At 41.1% G+C, this 19893-nt stretch overlaps 1 protein-coding gene across 1 annotated transcript in view; it reads right to left on the minus strand.

The window, feature by feature from the left end:
* Ptprc (protein tyrosine phosphatase receptor type C) overlaps positions 1 to 19893 on the minus strand; it is an 89448-nt gene that overhangs the window by 7037 nt on the left and 62518 nt on the right. Inside the window, exons 12-27 of the mRNA XM_048358255.1 lie at positions 19209 to 19370; positions 16709 to 16917; positions 15284 to 15344; positions 12733 to 12841; positions 11828 to 11862; positions 11270 to 11379; positions 9248 to 9338; positions 9078 to 9154; positions 6667 to 6703; positions 6475 to 6572; positions 5032 to 5157; positions 3793 to 3950; positions 3442 to 3577; positions 2809 to 2958; positions 1618 to 1708; positions 124 to 257 (exon numbers count right to left, since the gene is read on the minus strand). Of these exons, the coding sequence (XP_048214212.1) occupies positions 124 to 257; positions 1618 to 1708; positions 2809 to 2958; positions 3442 to 3577; positions 3793 to 3950; positions 5032 to 5157; positions 6475 to 6572; positions 6667 to 6703; positions 9078 to 9154; positions 9248 to 9338; positions 11270 to 11379; positions 11828 to 11862; positions 12733 to 12841; positions 15284 to 15344; positions 16709 to 16917; positions 19209 to 19370 (1784 nt within the window). The remainder of the gene's footprint in view (positions 1 to 123; positions 258 to 1617; positions 1709 to 2808; positions 2959 to 3441; positions 3578 to 3792; positions 3951 to 5031; positions 5158 to 6474; positions 6573 to 6666; positions 6704 to 9077; positions 9155 to 9247; positions 9339 to 11269; positions 11380 to 11827; positions 11863 to 12732; positions 12842 to 15283; positions 15345 to 16708; positions 16918 to 19208; positions 19371 to 19893) is intronic.

The raw sequence follows: 19893 nt of genomic DNA on the forward strand, positions 1-19893 counted from the left end.
TGACCAGGCTCAGGATTCTTGTATAAAATTATTAGATGATCTAACATAGATCTATTCCATTATACCACACAGATAAGAGTTTCATAGGGTGAGCTCACGGGTGTGTGGAAATGAAATACACACCATTATAAAAGACGCATTGATGTATTTGCTCGTTTCTTCGGAGTCACTGTCTTCGTCTGACGAGTCATCCGAGCCAGGCTCGCTCTCCTTGCTCATCTCCAGGTCATGCTTGAGGGGTACTCTGTTATAGTCATCTGTATGAAACAAAGCAAAGGCAGGGGATGTAGCTCAGTGGCAGCTCAAACTCCTAATTCAAGTCCCCGGGTTCAACCTCCAGCACCACGAACAAAATAGAAATCATCAAACTAGAGGCATGTGGAAATGAACACTCATCCAGAGGTAAATACATTCACCGGCACGCAGGAAGATTTTACATGACATTAAGTACTGATTAGCAAATTTAAAATATATCTTAAAACTAGATGGCTTCCAAAATGCTTCAAGAGAAAACAAAGAACATAAAAAATACTCTTCAATCTGCTACATGTACGTTCTAGTTGTTCTAAGGAATAAATATCATGATTCTCCTTGAGGTGCATTACAAAGATACATAACTTAGATTTTTCACTCCATTTACTCTACTAACAGTAAATTACAAGTATCCCTTGAGTACATATGTCAGGTTCAATATTATTAATCCAAAAATCACTCAGTCCTAAATTTGTCTCTCTCGGTTTTTTGTTTTTTGTTTTTTTTTTCCCCAGTGAGGGAATGGCACGGATTTGGAACCATGGAGAAGGATGGAAGGAATAACTCTGATTAAGATATATACCTGTGTACTGACACATTGAGTTGAAACCACTTTGTACAACTATGGAAAGATAATAATAAAAGTATTTTAAATGTATAATAACCTGGTCAATCTGTTTACATTATGATCAATTCTATATTTTCACTATATTGGTAAAGGGTTCTGTAGAAATAACTATGTCAGCCCTGCTTTAATGTGATTTAGTTGCTTGTCTAGTTTATCAGTTTGGCTTATATTTTATCCAGTTTATTCTTAGGAAAGGATCACATAGGCACAATAGCTATGGGCATCTGACCATACTTATGAAATGAATAATATTGATCAAAGTGTACTCCAGGAAGTAAAAGAGGTATTTTGTTTGTTTGTTGCCGGGTGCTTTGTAATTTCCTTTTATATTGTTTGTTCATTTACCTATCTTTGGGGAAGTTAAAGGGGGACAGAAATGGAGGGACAAAGGGTGAACTCACTGTGTTGAAAAGGAACTATACATCTTGTTGGTGGGGATGGGAGGGGAAAACTGGGAGAGAGCGAGGGAAGGGGAGACATTGCCCAAAAAGAAATGTACTCTTGACCTGACTTATGTCAGGAACTCTTGATAGATTCTACAAGATTAAAAAGAGTCAGGGTAGGAGAGGGTTGAAGGAGGACGATATGGACCAAGGGGCCGGCACTGACCCAGAAGCATTGTATCATAAACTGCTTAGTAACATGGCACCGTCTCTGTACAACTACTTAAAGATAATTAAAACCAAAATTAGTAAGTCCAGCTCAACCCATCTTTATAAGGTATAAAAATAACATACATGGTATGACATTAGAATTTCTGTTTTTCTTCTTATTTTCCTCCTGACTCCCCATGTGCTGTGTCCTCCAATTCCTGTACGAAGGAAGTCTCTGAGAAGAAAGCACAAGGGAAAATGCCTTTAAAAATCTAGATATGAGCTTAATTATCGGAGCATGAGTCCCCAGAGAAAGAAAGCATTTCATCTTTGCTTTTGTCCGTTCTGAGCTTTGAACGCAGAGCCTTGTGCTCATTCAGCTTGCTTGCAAAGCTGGTGTTCTACCAATTGAGCCATGCCCCATTTTGACTCTGTGTGTGTGTGTGTGTGTGTGTGTGTGTGTGTGTGTGTGTATGTGTGTGTGTGGTCAGTAATGCGGCTTAAACTCAGGGCTCAGCACTATCCCTGTGCTCTTTACTCAAGGCTAGCACTCTTCCATTTTGACCCACAGCTCCTCTTCTTCCCGTTTTCGAGTGGTTAATTGGAGATGAGTCTCACAGACTTTCTTTCCCGGGCTGTCTTTGAACCGTGATTCTCTGATCGCGGCCGCCTGAGTAGCCAGGATTACAGGTGTGAGGCATCAGTGCCCCGCTCCATCCTGATTTTTTGTTTGTTACTCATAGATGTAATGTGGCCAACCTTTCTACCCTGGCTGGCTTTGAGCTCTCCTCCTCCTGTGCTCAAGTTGACAACTAAGCAGTTTGAAAAGACAGCTCCACCACCTTTGTGAAACCATGGGCAACGACATTCTAGATTAGTGGTAAGAATAATTGTCTAATAAACAGGTCAGGACACATACACTTGGCTTTTACTTTCTGTCTACCAGCTTTAGCCAGTTCGACTTCCTAATAAGTCATAAAACCCTCTAATTATTTCCTTTGCAAACCAAAACCAGATGCAGTTTTTCAAGATGAGATGCCACACTGCCCCTGGCAGGCCAATTTTGTGGCTACAAATAGGTTCTTGTTTTGACTGTTTCTTTTGTACCAGGTTAATGAGGAACAGTTGAAGGTGTTTACAGTAGGATCAGACTTCTGGGCTTAACTAAGTCTCCTATATAATAGCTGTGTAAAGCCAGGCCTTTTTTTCAAGTTATCCCAGTCTTAGGGTCTTCACTAGTCTGTGTTTTATTGATTATGTTGAGAACCAGGTCAAAGAAGAATGCCAAGAGCCTTGCAGACACCCAGAAAGTGGACCAGTAATTTTCGTCAGTACCTGAAATTCAGCCTCCAGTGGAGACGGCTCCGTGGGCGGGTCTCTCTTCTTCATATTGTGGAGACAGGATTGCAATTCAGACAAGTTCACTTCTGTTTCTCCGAACTGATTGTATTCCACCAGGGCCTGATGGATCAGGATGTACTGGGCCTTCAATAAGAAGGAAGCACTACCTCAATCTCCATTTTTGCAAAGACCAAACTGAGACATAAAATGATTACATAAAGTCCAAAGACGACCAGGGCAAAGAATTCAAGGCAAGATTTGAACTTTAGAAGTTACATTATGCTGTTGATGGCATCTCCTCAATTTTCATTTCACCCGATGTGTCCCAGTTTGATGTCGTGGCCCTTTTATCCCAGTCTGGTATGTGTAAATGGTATTTCATTATTGCTATGATATATATATGACATGCTGCATTGAAATATATGTAACATTCATCTATTTTCCATAGTACACCTACATGCACATGTCTGTGCGGTGGGCAGTTACCACATTTTTGTTTTCAGGTAAGACTATCTGTATCTGGAAGTTGGGGGAGAATTTCTGTCTGCGTTACGATCATGCTCATTCCCACTGCTCCAGAAGAGATCCAACGCACAGGTAAGCCCCCCCTCGCCCGTCGGGACGCACCTCCACTTGCACCATCAGACACCTCTGTCGCCTCAGCTTGACCACATAGCCATACACGTCCACTTTGCCCTCGGCCTCCAGGCCTTCCAGCATGGCGTCGATCCCAATGTAGGTGCCCGTGCGCCCCACGCCCGCACTGGGAACACAAACGCACACGTAAGCAGAGCTAGGAATCATGTTTCTTTCTGGGCACCGTGGCCCACCCCTACAATCCCAGCTTGTACATGGGAAGCATAGGTGAGGTGGACTTGGTTCAAAACCTGCCAGGGCACAAAGGAGAGGCGCTATCTGAAAGCTAGAAGGTCAGGAGGCCGGGTGGGAAGGTGGGTGGGTGGGTGGGTAGGTGGCTACCTGCAGTGCACGACAATGGGCCCGCTGAAGAAGTTGCTGAAGGCGTTGACCCGCCGGCGCAGCCGGAGCAGCAGGTGCGGGTCGTCGGGCACGCCGTGGTCCGGCCAGCTGGTGAACTGAATGTGAGTCACTTCCCTGCCCGATGCCTTTTCTTTTTTCTATCACAAGACAATAGTTTTCGTTGAAGCGACCTTTGGTTTCTCAAAGCCAACTACAGAACTCGACCGCCAGGCCTCCTCCTCCTGCGGCTAGGGACTCTTTCGGGGTGCTCCTCCCAGCCGGGGCTGGGTTTGCCTTCAGCTTAAACCAGCCTTGAGACAATGAATAGTCAAACTGGATTAGCTGGTGTATCATTTTCCCATCGGAAAGCGTTCAGTGGACTGGGAACAGCAATCCAGACTGACTACTGTTACCTGAAGAGCATCCAATGAATGGGTGTCACCCAAAGCCTCCCACAAAAACGGAATGCAGGAAACAGTTCAACTCTTTACATAAAGCAAACATCATCCTGGAGATATAGTCCACAAATCGGAAAGTTTTCCTTGCGTACTTGTTGGGTTTTTTTTTTTTTTAATGAAAAGGTGTTTGGATTTGAATCACAAAGTGACACACCACTACTAAATAATGGTAGGATGTTTGGTCACCATAAAATGAAAGTCTAGACTAACGAGCCCACTTGCTCCTGTTCTGACCTCTTAGCCCAAGGCAGCCACTCACTTTCTGCCTTTATAAGCTTGTTTACTTGGAATTTTCTCACATGTGGAATTATACAATATGCCATTACCTTCCATTTCAACTATTACCAAGGTCACTTTGACCTCTTTATTTTCTGAATGAAGTGCTCTGTTTCTCCTATGTAGTTAGGACTTGATAGTGCTGGTGAGTTGTACCATCTGCATAAAAATGGTTTCCATAACAGTTAGGACCCATTGAAAAGGATGATCTCTTTATTCATTTAATAATTTAATCATTGATTCAAAACATCTAATGTACCCTTTGAAAAATGCTTCAAGGATCCACCATAATAGATACTTTTGATTTGGAAGGACCAATGGGTCTTGGGCCAGGAACTTAAATTTGAGTCGGTTAGCTTGTATTCATGATCTAACCCAGCTTTTCCTGCTCAAGATGGTTTAAATGATTGTTTCTAGGTGTGTCTTAATTTCTCATATTTAATCTTCCAGCGTTTTCTTCCTATAAGCATAGCAAAGCCAAATTATATTCATAAGATGAACTCACACTTGTGATGCTCAGCTTCTGAATAATGTAATCTGGACATCTCTTGTGTTCATTGATCTTTACAATAACATCCCCAAAAGACCGTGTCCCCTCCTCCATCGATGGCCAGTATTCTGCACATTTGTTCTAGAGTTAGAAAAGATAAATAAATGAATTCAGCTTTTCACTGGGAGAAAGCAACCTTTAAAAGCACCAACCCCAAAATGCATTAATCTGCATGTACCAAAACCTTTGCTCATTATTCCATTAAAAAATTATCTTTCTTCTTTTTACAATAACCTTTTTTATCTTTAAGTAGTCATACAAAGGGTTTCAATTCAACTAATCCGTCACAAGTACAAGGCATCTTGATCAATGCCACCACTTCCGTCATTCTTTCCCACCTTTCAAGAGTTCCAGCCGTTCCTCAAGTAGGAGTATAATTATAACATGTCTTTTGTGTTTTCATGAGAATATAGCCTATATACCTTAAATCACGGCTACAAATGTATCGTTTTTCATTAATATGGCCCAAAAGGATCTCCTTCTATCTACTTAGCAGAACTTTCCAGACCTAGCTGCATGTGAGATTGCCCAGTTGCAGAAAGGAAGGGATTGCTGTGGTCCGTCCGTTTCAGGGTGATGAGGGCAATGGTGGTAGCCCAGGGGCTTTTCCTCCTAACACCCAACTCTCTGCCTTCTGAACTATCTGCCCCTGGTCAGCTTTGCTTGGAGTATTCACAAGTACTTATGAGGTTAACACATAGAGACTAAAATCATGCTCAAAAATTAGGGACCAAGCTGAGTGCTTATGGCTCATGCCTGATCACAGTTCAATGCCAGACCAGGCCAGAAAGTACAGGAGACGCTTATCTTCAATTAACCACCAAAAAGCCGGAAGTGAAACTGTAGCTCACAAGGTAGAGAGCTAGCCTTGAGCAAGCAGGATAAGGGAAAGTGCCCAGGCCCTGAGTTCAAGCCCTGGGACTGAAAATAGAAAGTCAAGAGCCAAGGAAAGGGCCTTAGAATATGGCCTAGTGGCAAGAGTGCTTGCCTTGTACACGTGCAGCCTTGGGTTTGATTCCCCAGCACCACATATATAGAAGAAGCCAGAAGTGGCACTGTGGCTCAAGTGGCAGAGTGCTAGCCTTGAGCAAAAAGAAGCCAAGGACAGTGCTCAGTCCCTGAATTCAAGGTCCTGGACTAGCCAAAAAATAAAAAAAAGGAGCCAAGGAAAAAACCTAGCAATGAAGCCAATGTATTTAAATGTTACACATTTATATATTTACATATGTAACAATTTTATTCTTCTACATTCACAAATACGTAACTGAATATTAACACTGAACAAAACAGAGAAATATCTCTGCCAGTCAACAAGCCCATGCGCATGGCTTCTCCAAATGCAGTCTGCCATGTTCTTTCCCAAGCCCAACCTTGGCGCTCGGAACATGTGGTCCTCACCCTGTTCCCTTCTTCACACCGTGTGACCATGACAATCACTGTGGCTTTTTGTTCCCAGATCATCCTCCAGAAATCCTCCACCGTTTCATCCCTGGGACCTAAGAATCCAACCAACACAAGGTGAGAAATACTTCCTTCCAAGGGGAAGAAAAGGATTTTTCAAGCATAATGTTGAAATACCAAATGCATTACCTTGTGCAGCAATGTACTTCCTGGGTTCTTTGAAGCCCTGTTTCAAACACACAGAGATCAAATGCCATGTACTGTATAGTCAATTCTTCATTAATATGTAAAATTATGAGCTAGAAAAAGTTGGTTGAGATCATCCACTTCTTGGCTATAATTTTCCCTGATACTTTATTATTAAATAAAGATAATTAAATTATGAAGGGGATATGATGAGACATTTAACAGTTCCAAACGGTCTGTTGACATTTGCAAGCGATACTCATAAGTCTCACGCATTTCTGTTGGGTATATTTCATTCTTATCTGGGATGGTGAAGCAATTTACAAGAGTAATGCAGATACTCCCATATTTAATGTTCCTCCAACCATTGTAGAACAATCTGTCACTATCTGAGCCTTCTCACTAGTCATGTAGTTACCCTGTAGGTCGTTATGCAATTTCCTCCATTATACTCCTCAGGGGGGTTAATTAATTAATTAATTACACTTCCTCTCCTACTTTCTAACCGCCAATGGAATATGCTGATTCTTTACTGTCCTTCTATGCAATTCCAAGTAAGTGATAACACCAGTTTTGTTTCCTTGCCTAGCATGTGTGCTTCTCATTACCAAGATAGACAAGGAGCACAGAGAACATAGGCTAATGTCTTCTAGAACTATCTTACACTTTTTAAATTTCCCTGAGTAGCAAGCAAAGTCCCATAGAGAGAGATGAGCTTTGCATGGGAGCCACAGAATTCGGGATTGGTTTCATGTTCATTTATGCAGCAAGTACTTACTGAGTTGGCTACACTATGTCAAGGACCTCTCTAGAAGCTGAAGATATTTTCTTTCCAGGAGCTCATAGCTCTGTCAGAGAAACATCATTTATAACCAGATCTCATAGCTACCATTTATATTTAAACAGAATGGTAGGTTATTTTTCCCTTGAAACTACTCAATCCTTTCAAAAATCTCTCATATTATCTGCTCATTTTTAGTTTCTTTGCTTTAAATGCTTTTAATTTAAAATTGTTTTATTCTCTCTAAGCGGTTGTACAAAGGAGTTGCCATTCAGCAAAGCAGTTTATGAATATAGCTTGGTCAATGTCACCGTTGTAATCTCAACCCTCCCTTCTAACGCCCTTTCCCCACTTTTCTTAGTTTTGTGGGTTAGACAGTGAATGTTGACTGCATTCTCCCCCCTTTCTTCTCTTCAGCTACCCCCACATCCCCTCGACATTGACCCATCGTTTTCAAGTACCTGTCTCCTGGTACTTCCTGTCTCTGAGTCACCGTGTGTGACGGTCCCTCCTTATTAAGGGAACCAGTCTCTGAGTCACCGTGTGTGACGGTCCCTCCTTATTAAGGGAACCAGTCCCCGGACTTGGGACCCAGCCTCATCCTCATCTGCTGAGCTCAGTAGTTGTGACAAAGATGATGCTCTCCACAGGCCAGACATATTTGAGCCCTCCCAAGAAAGTTTGCTGACTCCTTCTTTTATAGTAGTACCAGCTGCCACCCGGGCATTTGTCCCTGTGTGTCTAATATATCTGTGAGTATGTATTCAGTGAATAAATGCAGATTTGGGAACAATGTGAGTATTAACATTGTTTTTTCACAAGTGTTTGGGAAATCTTGGTGTTTTCTTCCTATGTACAAGGAAAGTGCAGTATAAATAAGATTCTAGCACAGATATTACTTTTTCTGTAGTAGACATACTAGACAAATGCTAGATTCGGGGAGAATGTATTTTCAGTCTAGATATGCTTCTAAACTGTGCAAAATCATACGACTCTGGTAAAGCAGTGTTGATGTAATAATTGTATAACAAGTGAAGATTTCAAATTACTTTGGAGAGATGCCTCGGGTACAAGTATTCTCACTCTGGTATGAATAGAGTGGGCACTGGGGCCTCTGTTCGTTATGTGTAATTGAAGTCCAACACTTTCGAGCCCAGTAGCCCCGAGCTGCATTGCAACTTCAGGATTTACAAACGATGTGAACAAGACAAGAAAACGAATCATTCTGAGCCTCTCACTGCTCACTTCATGAGTACAGGGTATGGACCCCTACGGGGTAGAGGTGGTATTCCTCTAGAAATGCATGCATCGAACATTTGTTCACTATCCACCACTTAACAGGCCCTAGAGTATATTAATTTTAGTATAATTTTGTTTTGTTGCCAAGAGGAAAAATCCTAGGCTGCACCTAGAACTGTTATGCATATAATGAATTACTGTTCTGGTTAACACAGATGATTGTGTTGTGTGTCTTAATGAGGATATGGGCTTTACTTCAAAATATTTGTATTGATTCCTCCAAAATTTTGCAAAGACAAGGAAGGGGCTGAGTGGAATGCACAGATAAAAGAAGAAGGCTAATTGTCAAGGATAAAATGTGAAGGGGGTCACATAGTGTGGTCACTGTACTCACATCAATATAGCTGGCATTTATGTAGTTTGACCCTGCATCTCCATTTATTTCAGAGAGTTCAACACGATTATAATCATCTGTTGAAACAAGGAAGAGAAGAGGAGGCTAATGAGAGAGTGGGTAATGCAGCGGCCTGAAGAGCAGAGTTCCACGTGTCCACGCATACTCACAAGGGAGGATGTCCACGTAGCGGTTCTTATTCAGGTTGAAAGGCCTACGAGCATCTTTGATGGACAATTTACTGAACACACGGGGAATGCTCTGGAAGACACAAAGAGTCTTTGGGTTGCAGCAGACTCTGGGAAAAGATTTTTTTTTTCCTTTGCCAGTTATCACATGGAGTCAAAGAGATATCCTGCTCAATGCACTGATAACTTGCACATGACAGCTAAACTGACCATTACTAGGAATTTTGCAAAAATAAATATTGTGCTTCCTAAAAACAGAAAATGACGGATTACATTCATAACAGAGATCATTAAAAATTGGTAAGTTTAGAACTAGTTGCTGAGTCATTTTAAACTTGGATAGTTATCTAGAGCACAAGTACAATAGGTTTTGTGATAGGTTTCAATGTTGATCATAATAAAATAAAATATTCTAGCAACATATTTACTAGCTTCAGAGTATGATCTCATCAACCTCTTACCTGGCCTGCAAATATCTACCTTGCTAATATTATTATGTGGGATAATTTGTCCAGGCAGTGGCTTGAGAGTTAGGTTTCTGTGGTTAGGTAGACTGGATAGAAAGTGGGAGACATAACACATGGCAGAAATGTGGCCACAGCAGGGCACTTGTTCCCCCAAAGCCCCGTGATCCCACTCAACCAATGGCAAGGACTGGATCAGTACATGCACAAGCCATCAAGGAAATCAGGCACGAAGCCAAGAGGAGGAGGCATGGGAGGAGCCTGCTGATACAGTCCCTGCCCTCCAAGAAAGATCCACTGGACTTCCACATCTGGGGCCATCTCCACAGAGAATCTACTTTTCTGTCTGTCTTTCACTTTCAAATAAACCTCCTCTGTCTACCTTATTTAGAAAAGAAAAAAAAACTAAAGAAAAAAGAAGTAACTTCACATAGTACATTAAAAACAACAGCAATAAAGGAAAACCTCTTGTTTCCATATCTTGGATTCATTTTGTTTAGCACCATCTTATATGATCATAGGCAGAAAGCTATTGAGCTGTTATGATCCTCTGCTAGGACTATCCTAGACATGTACTCATTATTTATTACCAATGAGTGAAACCATAGAGTTTGTTTCTTTGGGTCCAGATCACTTTACTTAATATGATTTTTTTCCAAGTCTTTCCATTTCCTTACGAATGGGGTGATGTCATTCTTTTTGATGAAAGCACAGAACTCCATTGTATGTGTATGTATGTATGTATATAAATGTGTGTATACATATACATATATATTACATTTTCTTGACCCATTCATCTACTGAAGGACATCTGGGTTGGTTTCATATCTTAACTATGGTAAATAATACTGCAATGAACATACTTGTGCTGGTAGCTTTAGTGTGGTCTTGTTTTTGGTCATTTGGGTAAATGCCCAGGAGTGGGATTGCTGGGTCATAGGGGAGCTCTATCTGCAGTCTTTTGAGAAACTTTCATACTGCTTTCCAGAATAGTTGAACAAGTTTACACTCCCACCGACAGTGTGGTAGTGTTCCCTTTTGGCCACATCTCCACTAGCATCTGGTATTATTTGTTTTCTTGATAATGGCAATTCTAACTGGGGTGGGGTGGAATCTCAATGTTGTTCTGATTTGCATTTCTTTTATGGCCAGAGATGTTGAGCATTTCTTCATGTGTTTATCAGCCATTCTTATATAGGTTTATCAGAATTAGAGAAAGGAAGAGGAACAACAAACTGGTGACACAAAGGACAAAGGGTAAACCAATGCCACAGTGATACTCATAAGACAATTTTTGAAAATTAACTGTACAACTTGGGGGGAATGGGTGAAAAATGAGGGAGGAGTAACAAGTTTGACAAGAAATGTGCTCACTACCTTACATATGTAAATGTAACTCCTCTGTCGATCACATTGACAATAAAATTACGTTTAAAAAAGAAAAGAAAAGAAAAAAGCAATGGCCATATAATTGATGTGCAATGTTAGTATCCTGATGACTGAACTGATTTTCATGTCCTATACCCAGGACACAACGTACCTGAAATTCAGCCAGGAAAAGCCGGCCTTCATCAGCAATCTTTCTTTTATAGGTCTCCAACAAAGTATCTCCATGAATGGCCTCCACATTCATCAGCTGTTTTTCATCATCTATAGGGAGGTTAATGATTCAGAACCAGTGTCATGTCCACCGAGCAGACAGGCATGTTCATCTCATGAAATTTGCAGCTTGGATTTAATCCTTTGCTTCTTTCCTCCTCACAAATGTTCTGGCTGGGAAATCTCACTCACATATAAGCAAGCATTTGCTTATAAATCATTGACATCAAAATCTTGTCCTTCAGTCTCCTTCTGGGTTTGCATGGTGCCCTTTACTAGAATATACCCCCTCCCCCAGTCTCTATGTATTAGAGGAAAGCCCAGACCAAATATTGCCATTATAAAGATATCTGTATTGCTTCCTGATTACATGCATTTTATAGCAATTTTATCTTTTTAAAGACTTTTTTCTTTTTATTATCTTTATTTCCATCTTTGCTCATGAAAAATTTTGATACAAAATAGAGAGTAGTCTTCAATAAAAGTTATGCACACTTACCCCTTTCAACAAGCTCCTGTTGTTCATCTAAATTGCTGTGAAAACAACAAATGTTAGTTTCTATATTCTTAACACACATTGAATTTAGCTGACATTCAACTTAATTGAGTTAATGATATGTAATGAGTGTATTAAGGAGAGGAGGAAATGGAAGCAAGGGGAACAGAAGGAAAAGAGAGGAAGGGAGAAAAACAGAGATAGAGATGGGAGAATGAGAGGAGAGAGGGAAGTTAGGAGGGAAATAACAAAAAAGAATGATGCAGAAAACAAACAAGAATTCTCTATCAAGCTCAGATACATGAATAAATAGCTGTGTGTGTGTGTGTGTGTGTGTGTGTGTGTGTGTGTGTGTGTGTGTGTGTGTGTGTGTGTATACTGGGACTTGATCTCAGAGCCTTGTACTCTTGCTAACTTTTTCTTAAGTTTTTCTTCCTCAACTTCTTCTGGTACTCTACCGCCTGATCCACATTTCCTCTTCTGACATTTTTCTTGTTAACTGAAGATAAGACTCTCTCAGGCTTATTTGCCAGGTCTAGCATCCCACCATGATCATATCTCTGCCTTTTACATGTTTTAATTCTCCCATCTCTCTTAAAATATTGCTCTTTTGGGGCAAAATAATAAACATTTTCCTAAGAGTTACCTCTTTCCTTTTAGTTTAGGCATTCCCAAATTCCTTCAACCCACTTTGCTTAGTAAGATAAGTCCAGATTCTCACCAATAAGTATAGAAAATATGAAGACATAATATACACCAATAACATAATAATAAAAGTCTTTGATCCACAACTCAGTCCCATAGTCATCTGTAGTTCATATGTCTTAATCTGGTTCTGTTGCTGCCTATGGAAATGAACTTACACCGTTACTACTACCCTTATTTTAAATTAACATGTCAACCCTTACCTGGATCTTTTCTTATGCAGATCATAGATTTTATAAAGTACAACAATGAGGGCTATTGATGTCACAATAATCAAGAAAACCAGAAATATAATCAATGCTCTGGAATTATCTAGAAATAGATAAACAAGAAGAGAATGGAAGGTCAAAAATTTTATGACACTACCTGGATAATTATCCTTTACAAATTTGTAACTTAATGTTTTTTTTCATTTATTTTGAAGTTTTTTTTAATTAAAAAATTTACTATGAAACCAAATATGGTAATTTCCTGATTTTGAAATGTTGACTGTTTTATTTAGAACCCAGAAAAGTATTGCCAGCTAAAGAGAGCAGTTAGAATATGGGAAAGAACTTCCTTTTCCTTCCTTTAAATAATGTCCTTTTCTGAAATACCATCATTCAGAATTAATTCTCTGTTATTCATTCCACTCTAAAGGGGATCATGAGGTAAGCCAGTGATTATCATTTTCAGAGACAAAAATCACATAGCTCCAGTTTATATGTAGAAGCAAAAGGCATCTTATTTCTGCCTCACTAAGACGAGCCCTCTTACACTCTCCCGGATCTATAAAACCAATTCATCAAGAGGCCAAATGACTTCATTTCATAGGGAAACTGAGACTTGCCTGGATTTAAAGTGTCACTGAAATTCAATGTAAAATCATACCCTTTCTTAGGGAAAGGGCAGAGAAAAGGCTATGTGTTGGAAATATCTTAATCTGAATTACATTTCACGCTTGGTTTCTAACAACCGTGCAATGGGTCAGAAGCATACAGTGATGTAGCAGCTCATCTCCAAAGCCAAATGGCTCGGCTGCCATTTACAGCACTGCGACTTCCAGGACCCTTAACTCCTGAAATGATGATAAATTACTTAGTTTATAGTAAGCACTTACTACAGGGCCTAGAACACAGTAACTACTAATTTCTTAATGTTCAAAACACATTATTGAGTTTTATTAGCTGCCAAACATTGTAGTAAATATGTAAAAAAAATGGGGTACAAAATCAACACATAAAAAGCAGAAGTTCTGTTACACACTAGTAGAGAATTGTTTGAAGCAGAAGACATAGAGGAACTCCAGTTTAAAACAGCTACAAAAATAGCTAGAACAAAGTGTATCCAAAGTTATCAAGAAGATATCAAGAATCTCTACAATGGAAATAATAAAAAAAATTGATGAAAATAATTACTGAGGGCACAAAATACTGTAAATCATCCATGCTCATAGACTGGAAGAGGAAATATTGCTACAGTGCCTGTACTACAATAAGCAATCCAGAATTCAAGGCAACCTCAAATCAAAACCCCAAGAACAATATTCACAGAAATAGAAACAGTAATTCTAAAAATTGATACAGAACCATTAAAATAAATCCAAATAACCAAGGTCAAGTTGAGAAAATTAAACAAAGCAGGAGCCTTATTTTCCAGAAGTGAGAGTTTAAGAGACACAGTACCAAAATGAGTATAAATTAATGTTGTATCCACAGTAACCAATTACGATGGATTCTACAGAGATACTAGTAGCTTAGGACTTGCTTCAGTAAGTTCATTAACAAAAAAGCATGACTCGGTTCTTCAGGTATATTCTGTGGTGTGAGCACAGAATGGCTCTGTCCCCTCAGGAACTTGACTAACAGTGAGGAAATGAAAATACAGGATCATGGTAACGGAGTGAGAGGAGGGAAGTTCGAGCCTGAGCAATCTCAGCAAGTCTGATGAGTAGAAAAGAGAGGTATCTATCATCTAAAGAACTTGCAGAACTAATGGCTATAGGACATTGACTTTGTTTTCTGGGTCTCTGGCTTAGGGACAAGATTTGCAGTGGATATGAAGAACAGACCAGAAAATGGCCCAGTCAAAGGCTGAGTCACATTTGTTACTCTAGAGGAGCAGTTTGCCATAATGCTCGGGTTTGTCAAGAAAACAATAAGGAGAACAGAGACAGACATATTGGAAAGTGGCCACTGTCAGGAGGTGAATGTGGTGGAGAATGATGTAACATATCGTGGTTAGTTTCATCATTATAATGACATTCAAATTAAGGGATATTTTAATTTGTACCTTTATTTGGTTAAAATATTTCAAATAATACTACTAAACATTTAAAAAGCCGTAGTGTTGTCAAAGGCATGCTTATCTTTAATCACAAAAATCAGGATAAATATATACATATGGTCACTTTTGACAAGCCAAGTTTCACAAACAGAAGACAAGACTAACGGGAATAAGAAGGTAGGTATCTCTGAAACAGGGGGAGAGGGTCATTCGCAAAAATCAGAACTTACTAGTCTATGTAGATACATCCTCTTATAATTCCGTTATGAATCTAGCACTCTTTTTATCAATGGAACCTCTGAATTTGAATTTAAGATATGGCATGTTTAATATGATGTTCACCTATTGATGATTGCCCTGAAATTTCTCAATGTTGTAGAAACTTGTGGAAGATGCATGAATGACATAACTAAAGGTAAGTTCAGTTATAAACGAATTCAGCCGGGTACAAGCTGGCATGAAGATTGGGGTCAGGGGAGAGGGACTTACAGGACGTAGACTGGTATTTAGTGACCACAAATCCAGAGTGTTCCCCGTTGTACACATAGACCTAAATGTCAACAATCAAAAGAGAATAAATTAGCTTTCCAATGGGCATGTGTCTCTCACAATGTGAAGCACATGACTTCTCATGTCGTGCTGTGAATTTTCCTAAAAACAATGCTGATTCGCTCTAATATAAAGCTGAAATTCCCAGATTATTTCAATATATTGCTGTTCAACATTTTTTTTAAACTCTTTTTTTTTTTGGCCAGTCCTGGGGCTTGGACTCAGGGCCTGAGCACTGTCCCTGGCTTCTTTTTGCTCAAGGCTAGCACTCTGCCACTTGAGCCACAGTGCCACTTCTGGCCGTTTTCTGTATATGTGGTGCTGGGGAATTGAACCCAGGGCCTCATGTACACAAGGCAAGCCCTCTTGCCACTAGGCCATATCCCCAAGCCCCTGTTCAACATTTTTGAGAAGGCTGTTGAAAGATACAAAAATGCGTTGATCTATTTTTAGTAATATAACACAAGCAGCAAAAACTAGATACAAATGGAAAAGGAAACAAAGTCCAATATATCCAAGACTCATAACTTAAGGTTGAAGTTTACTATTAATATGCTAAGATTTTCACATTTTATTAAAAAAGGGGAAATTAAGCAATGTGCTACAATGAGCTGCACATAAAATGCATATGTTTGTGTGCAATGGAAGTGGTAAAGTAAGAGGTTGATATAATAAATGTTTGGCTCATAATATTTAGTTCAAATAAAGAAAAATAATGCAGACATATAGGAAAACTGAAAGAAATAAGGCGGCAATGTATATCTTGGAAGAATATAAATCTGTGTACAGTAAATGTGAATAATGACATTGGAATCGCTTAATGAAAAAATGTGAAAAGTGAAGCAAATATATATGTGAGCTTTTACTTTAGATGGAACCTATTTTCATTATTCACAGAACATTCAGAAACATTTGCACACCTTGAGCTATAATACTTCTACGTACTTCTATTTTTAAAAACAGGTATTATAAGGTCAATTGTTATAAACTCATAAACGTGGCATTCTGACCACTTCAAGATTCCTCGTGTTCATGCCACGTGCAAACGGCTTCTCACATTTCTTTCTCCTATTTGACTAAAGCTATTTTTTTTTTCCAGTCGCAAAACACAAACCATCAAGGTATAGAACAGGTTTGGCAAAGACATCAAATGGTGATCTGGTTGATCCAGGACACAGGGACGACCGTTTTTCTTCTGATTACATCATTGCGAATCTGTTAAATCATCTAAGGGAAAAAAATGGCTTAAAGCCACACCTGTTACTTCCAGGGATCGTTTTTGAACAGCTGCCAACAGTGCAATTGCAGCCAGCCCCCCGCCCTGCCCCTGACACCTTCGCCAGGCGCGTCCCGAGCTTTGCTTACCCGCAGCTCATACTGGGTGGAGTAGTGGAGATTCTCCACCAGGAACTGGCAGGCGCTGTGCGATTCGTTCCTCACCAGAGCATCCCCGCTCTGGACTTCCAAGCGGTAGATGACCTTGGGGCCGTTCACCCCCAGCGGAGGCTCGCAGGAGACAGCCAGGCTGTTGTCTGACTTCGAAGTCACAGTCACGCGCCTGACCTGGGTGGGCCCTGGCACATGCAGATTTGTCATTTTACTCATTTCACAGATGACTGTCAACGGGGCTTGACCACATAGGCGCGATTGAAGGTATAAGAGTCCATGTGTGCTGGCACTGGAACTCAGGGCCCTGCCCTCTCATTTGGCTTTTTTTTGCTGAAGGCTGGTGAGCCACAGTCAAGGCTGACTTTATTTTTGCTAATTTATTAGAGCTAAGTCCCGTGGACCTTCCTGCTGGGGCTGGACTGGAACTGTGATCTGGGGATCTCAGGCTGCCCAGCCTCTCGGCTTAGGAGCTGTGAGCCGCTGGCTCCCAGATGAGCTCCTGCAATGTGTTAAAAGCCTAACACCGGAATGGTTTTAGAGTGAATCGGCTGTTTACTACGTGGTGTCCTAGAGCCCTGAGGTGGCTGTGAAGCACCAAGGACACCAGCCGGCCCAGGGCGGCCCGGGAGAAAACACCGTGGTCTGTTGTGCAACACAGACCCTCTTTTCCTTCCTTTCACAAACTGCTAACTGCACACCTCAGGGGAAAGCAGCACAGGGTCTTCATTTTCTGTGATAGCTCAGAAACTCAGGAAGAGCGGAACACAGGGCTCCAAGCCTTGGCCTGTCTAAACCGCTACCTAGATGAGTATCTAGATGATGTCAAATGATCAAAAGCTCAATGGATGTCCTTCCTTCCTTCCATCTTTCCTTCCTTCCTTCCTTCCTTCCTTCCTTCCTTCCTTCCTTCCTTCCATCTTTCCTTCCTTCCTTCCATCTTTCCTTCCTTCCTTCCTTCCTTCCTTCCATCTTTCCTTCCTTCCTTCCTTCCTTCCTTCTTTCCTCCCTCCCTCCCTCCTTCCTCCATCCCGTCCTCCCTTCCTCCCTCCGTTCCTCCCTCCCTCCCTCCCTCCCTCCCTTCCTTCCTTCCTTCCTTCCCTCCTTCCTTCCTTCCTTCCTTCCTTCTTTCCTTCCTTTCTCCTTCCCTCCCTCCTCCCTCCCTCCCTCCCTCTGTCTCTTTCTTCCTTCCTCCCTTTCTTCCTCCCTTCCTCCCTTCCTTCCTTCCTCCCTCCCTCCCTCCCTCCCTCCCTTCCTTCCTTCCTTCCTTCCTTCCTTCCTTCCTTCCTTCCTTCCTTCTTCCATCTTTCCTTCCTTCCTTCCATCTTTCCTTCCTTCCTTCCTTCCTTCCTTCCATCTTTCCTTCCTTCCTTCCTTCCTTCCTTCCTTCTTTCCTCCCTCCCTCCCTCCTTCCTCCATCCCGTCCTCCCTTCCTCCCTCCGTTCCTCCCTCCCTCCCTCCCTCCCTCCCTCCCTTCCTTCCTTCCTTCCTTCCTTCCTTCTTTCCTTCCTTTCTCCTTCCCTCCCTCCTCCCTCCCTCCCTCCCTCTGTCTCTTTCTTCCTTCCTCCCTTTCTTCCTCCCTTCCTCCCTTCCTTCCTTCCTCCCTCCCTCCCTCCCTCCCTCCCTTCCTTCCTTCCTTCCTTCCTTCCTTCCTTCTTTCCTTCCTTTCTCCTTCCCTCCCTCCTCCCTCCCTCCCTCCCTCTGTCTCTTTCTTCCTTCCTCCCTTTCTTCCTCCCTTCCTCCCTTCCTTTCTTCCTCCCTCCCTCCCTCCCTCCCTACCTTCCTTCCTTCCTTCCCTTATCCTAAACTGCAGTCCTAGACCCCTCCAGGCCTCCTGTGGTAGCTGGAATAACAGGCACATGACACAATGCTCAGTTTCTTCCATCAAGATGAAGTATACATATATGTATAAGTATATGTATATATACATATACATATATGTATGAATACACACACACACACACACACACACACACACACACACACATCTCCTGGTAGGCCTGCCACTGCAGTCCTCTTGACCTCAGCCTCTCCCGGCAGGTATGGAAGGATGACAGGCATGCGCTTACCATCCTCCCCAGCTATTGTGTGAGAAAGGGATCTCACCTGTTTGCCCAGGCGAGCCTCAAACACGAATCCTCCCAATCTCAGCCTCGCAAGTAACTAGGATTGTAAGAGTGAGTCACCAATGTCTTTTTACTTAAATCTAAGTTGGTTAGGTGTTCAATTGTCCGAAATCCTACAAACTGTACCCATTAATCAATCTTATGCTATATTCTTAGAAATTTTATGATGATCTACAGAACACAGAGAACCAAAGAGAGCTGGGTTTTTTTTTACATGATTTTGTTGAAAATTATTATAAACTTTGACAGTAAGAAGCAAGTCAGGCCAATATATTTCTCAAGTAAAGCAAAGCACTAACTCTGTGCCCCATGCTATTTAAGAGAATAAGCTTGAAAGAAAGCCCAGAACTTACTATCTGCTAGGGTCCGACTTTTACATTGCACAGAACTTCCATTACGTTGTACTCTTCCAATGACGTAGGCCTTGAGTGATATGTGATAGATTGTATAGGGGTTCAGGTGGGCGAACTCATATGTAGTGCTTCTGGCTGTCACGTTTCTGCACTGCTCTCCTCCTTATAAGAAAAAAAAAATATATATATATATATATGAATCATTTGGTAAATTCTGGATGGCCAGCAGATGCACTCAATAAATTCAATTTTAAACAAGCACTAATCTTAAGTTAATTTGGTACATCAAATATTGACTAAGTTCCAACATATTTAGAAAAATGGGTTCTTTTCTTCCTAAGGAGGTATTGCTCCCAGTGCAGACTACAACACAAATAAGTTGCAACGTTTAAAATGATTGTTTTGGTCGCCTCTTTTCATAAACTCCAATTTTCCTTAATATGCAATTCTTAACTAGCCACATAAGCGCAATTATGCATGGGAGAAACCATCTGCTTGCCGACGAGGAGATCTATACTCCCAAACTAAGTTAACCACTGTAGGAAGTCCTGGGGCCCCCCCACCCCAGGAAGGAGCAAAGCTTTGCTGGAAAACAGGAATCTGAGTTGTTCATTGAAAGATGTGTGAAGCTGAATGGGTTCAAGGAGAGAAAAGGTCAGCAGAGAAAGAAGGAAGTGTTTTGAGT

Source organism: Perognathus longimembris, chromosome 11 (genome assembly GCF_023159225.1).
Source record: "Perognathus longimembris pacificus isolate PPM17 chromosome 11, ASM2315922v1, whole genome shotgun sequence".
In the NCBI taxonomy this organism is placed as follows: Eukaryota; Metazoa; Chordata; class Mammalia; order Rodentia; family Heteromyidae; genus Perognathus; species Perognathus longimembris.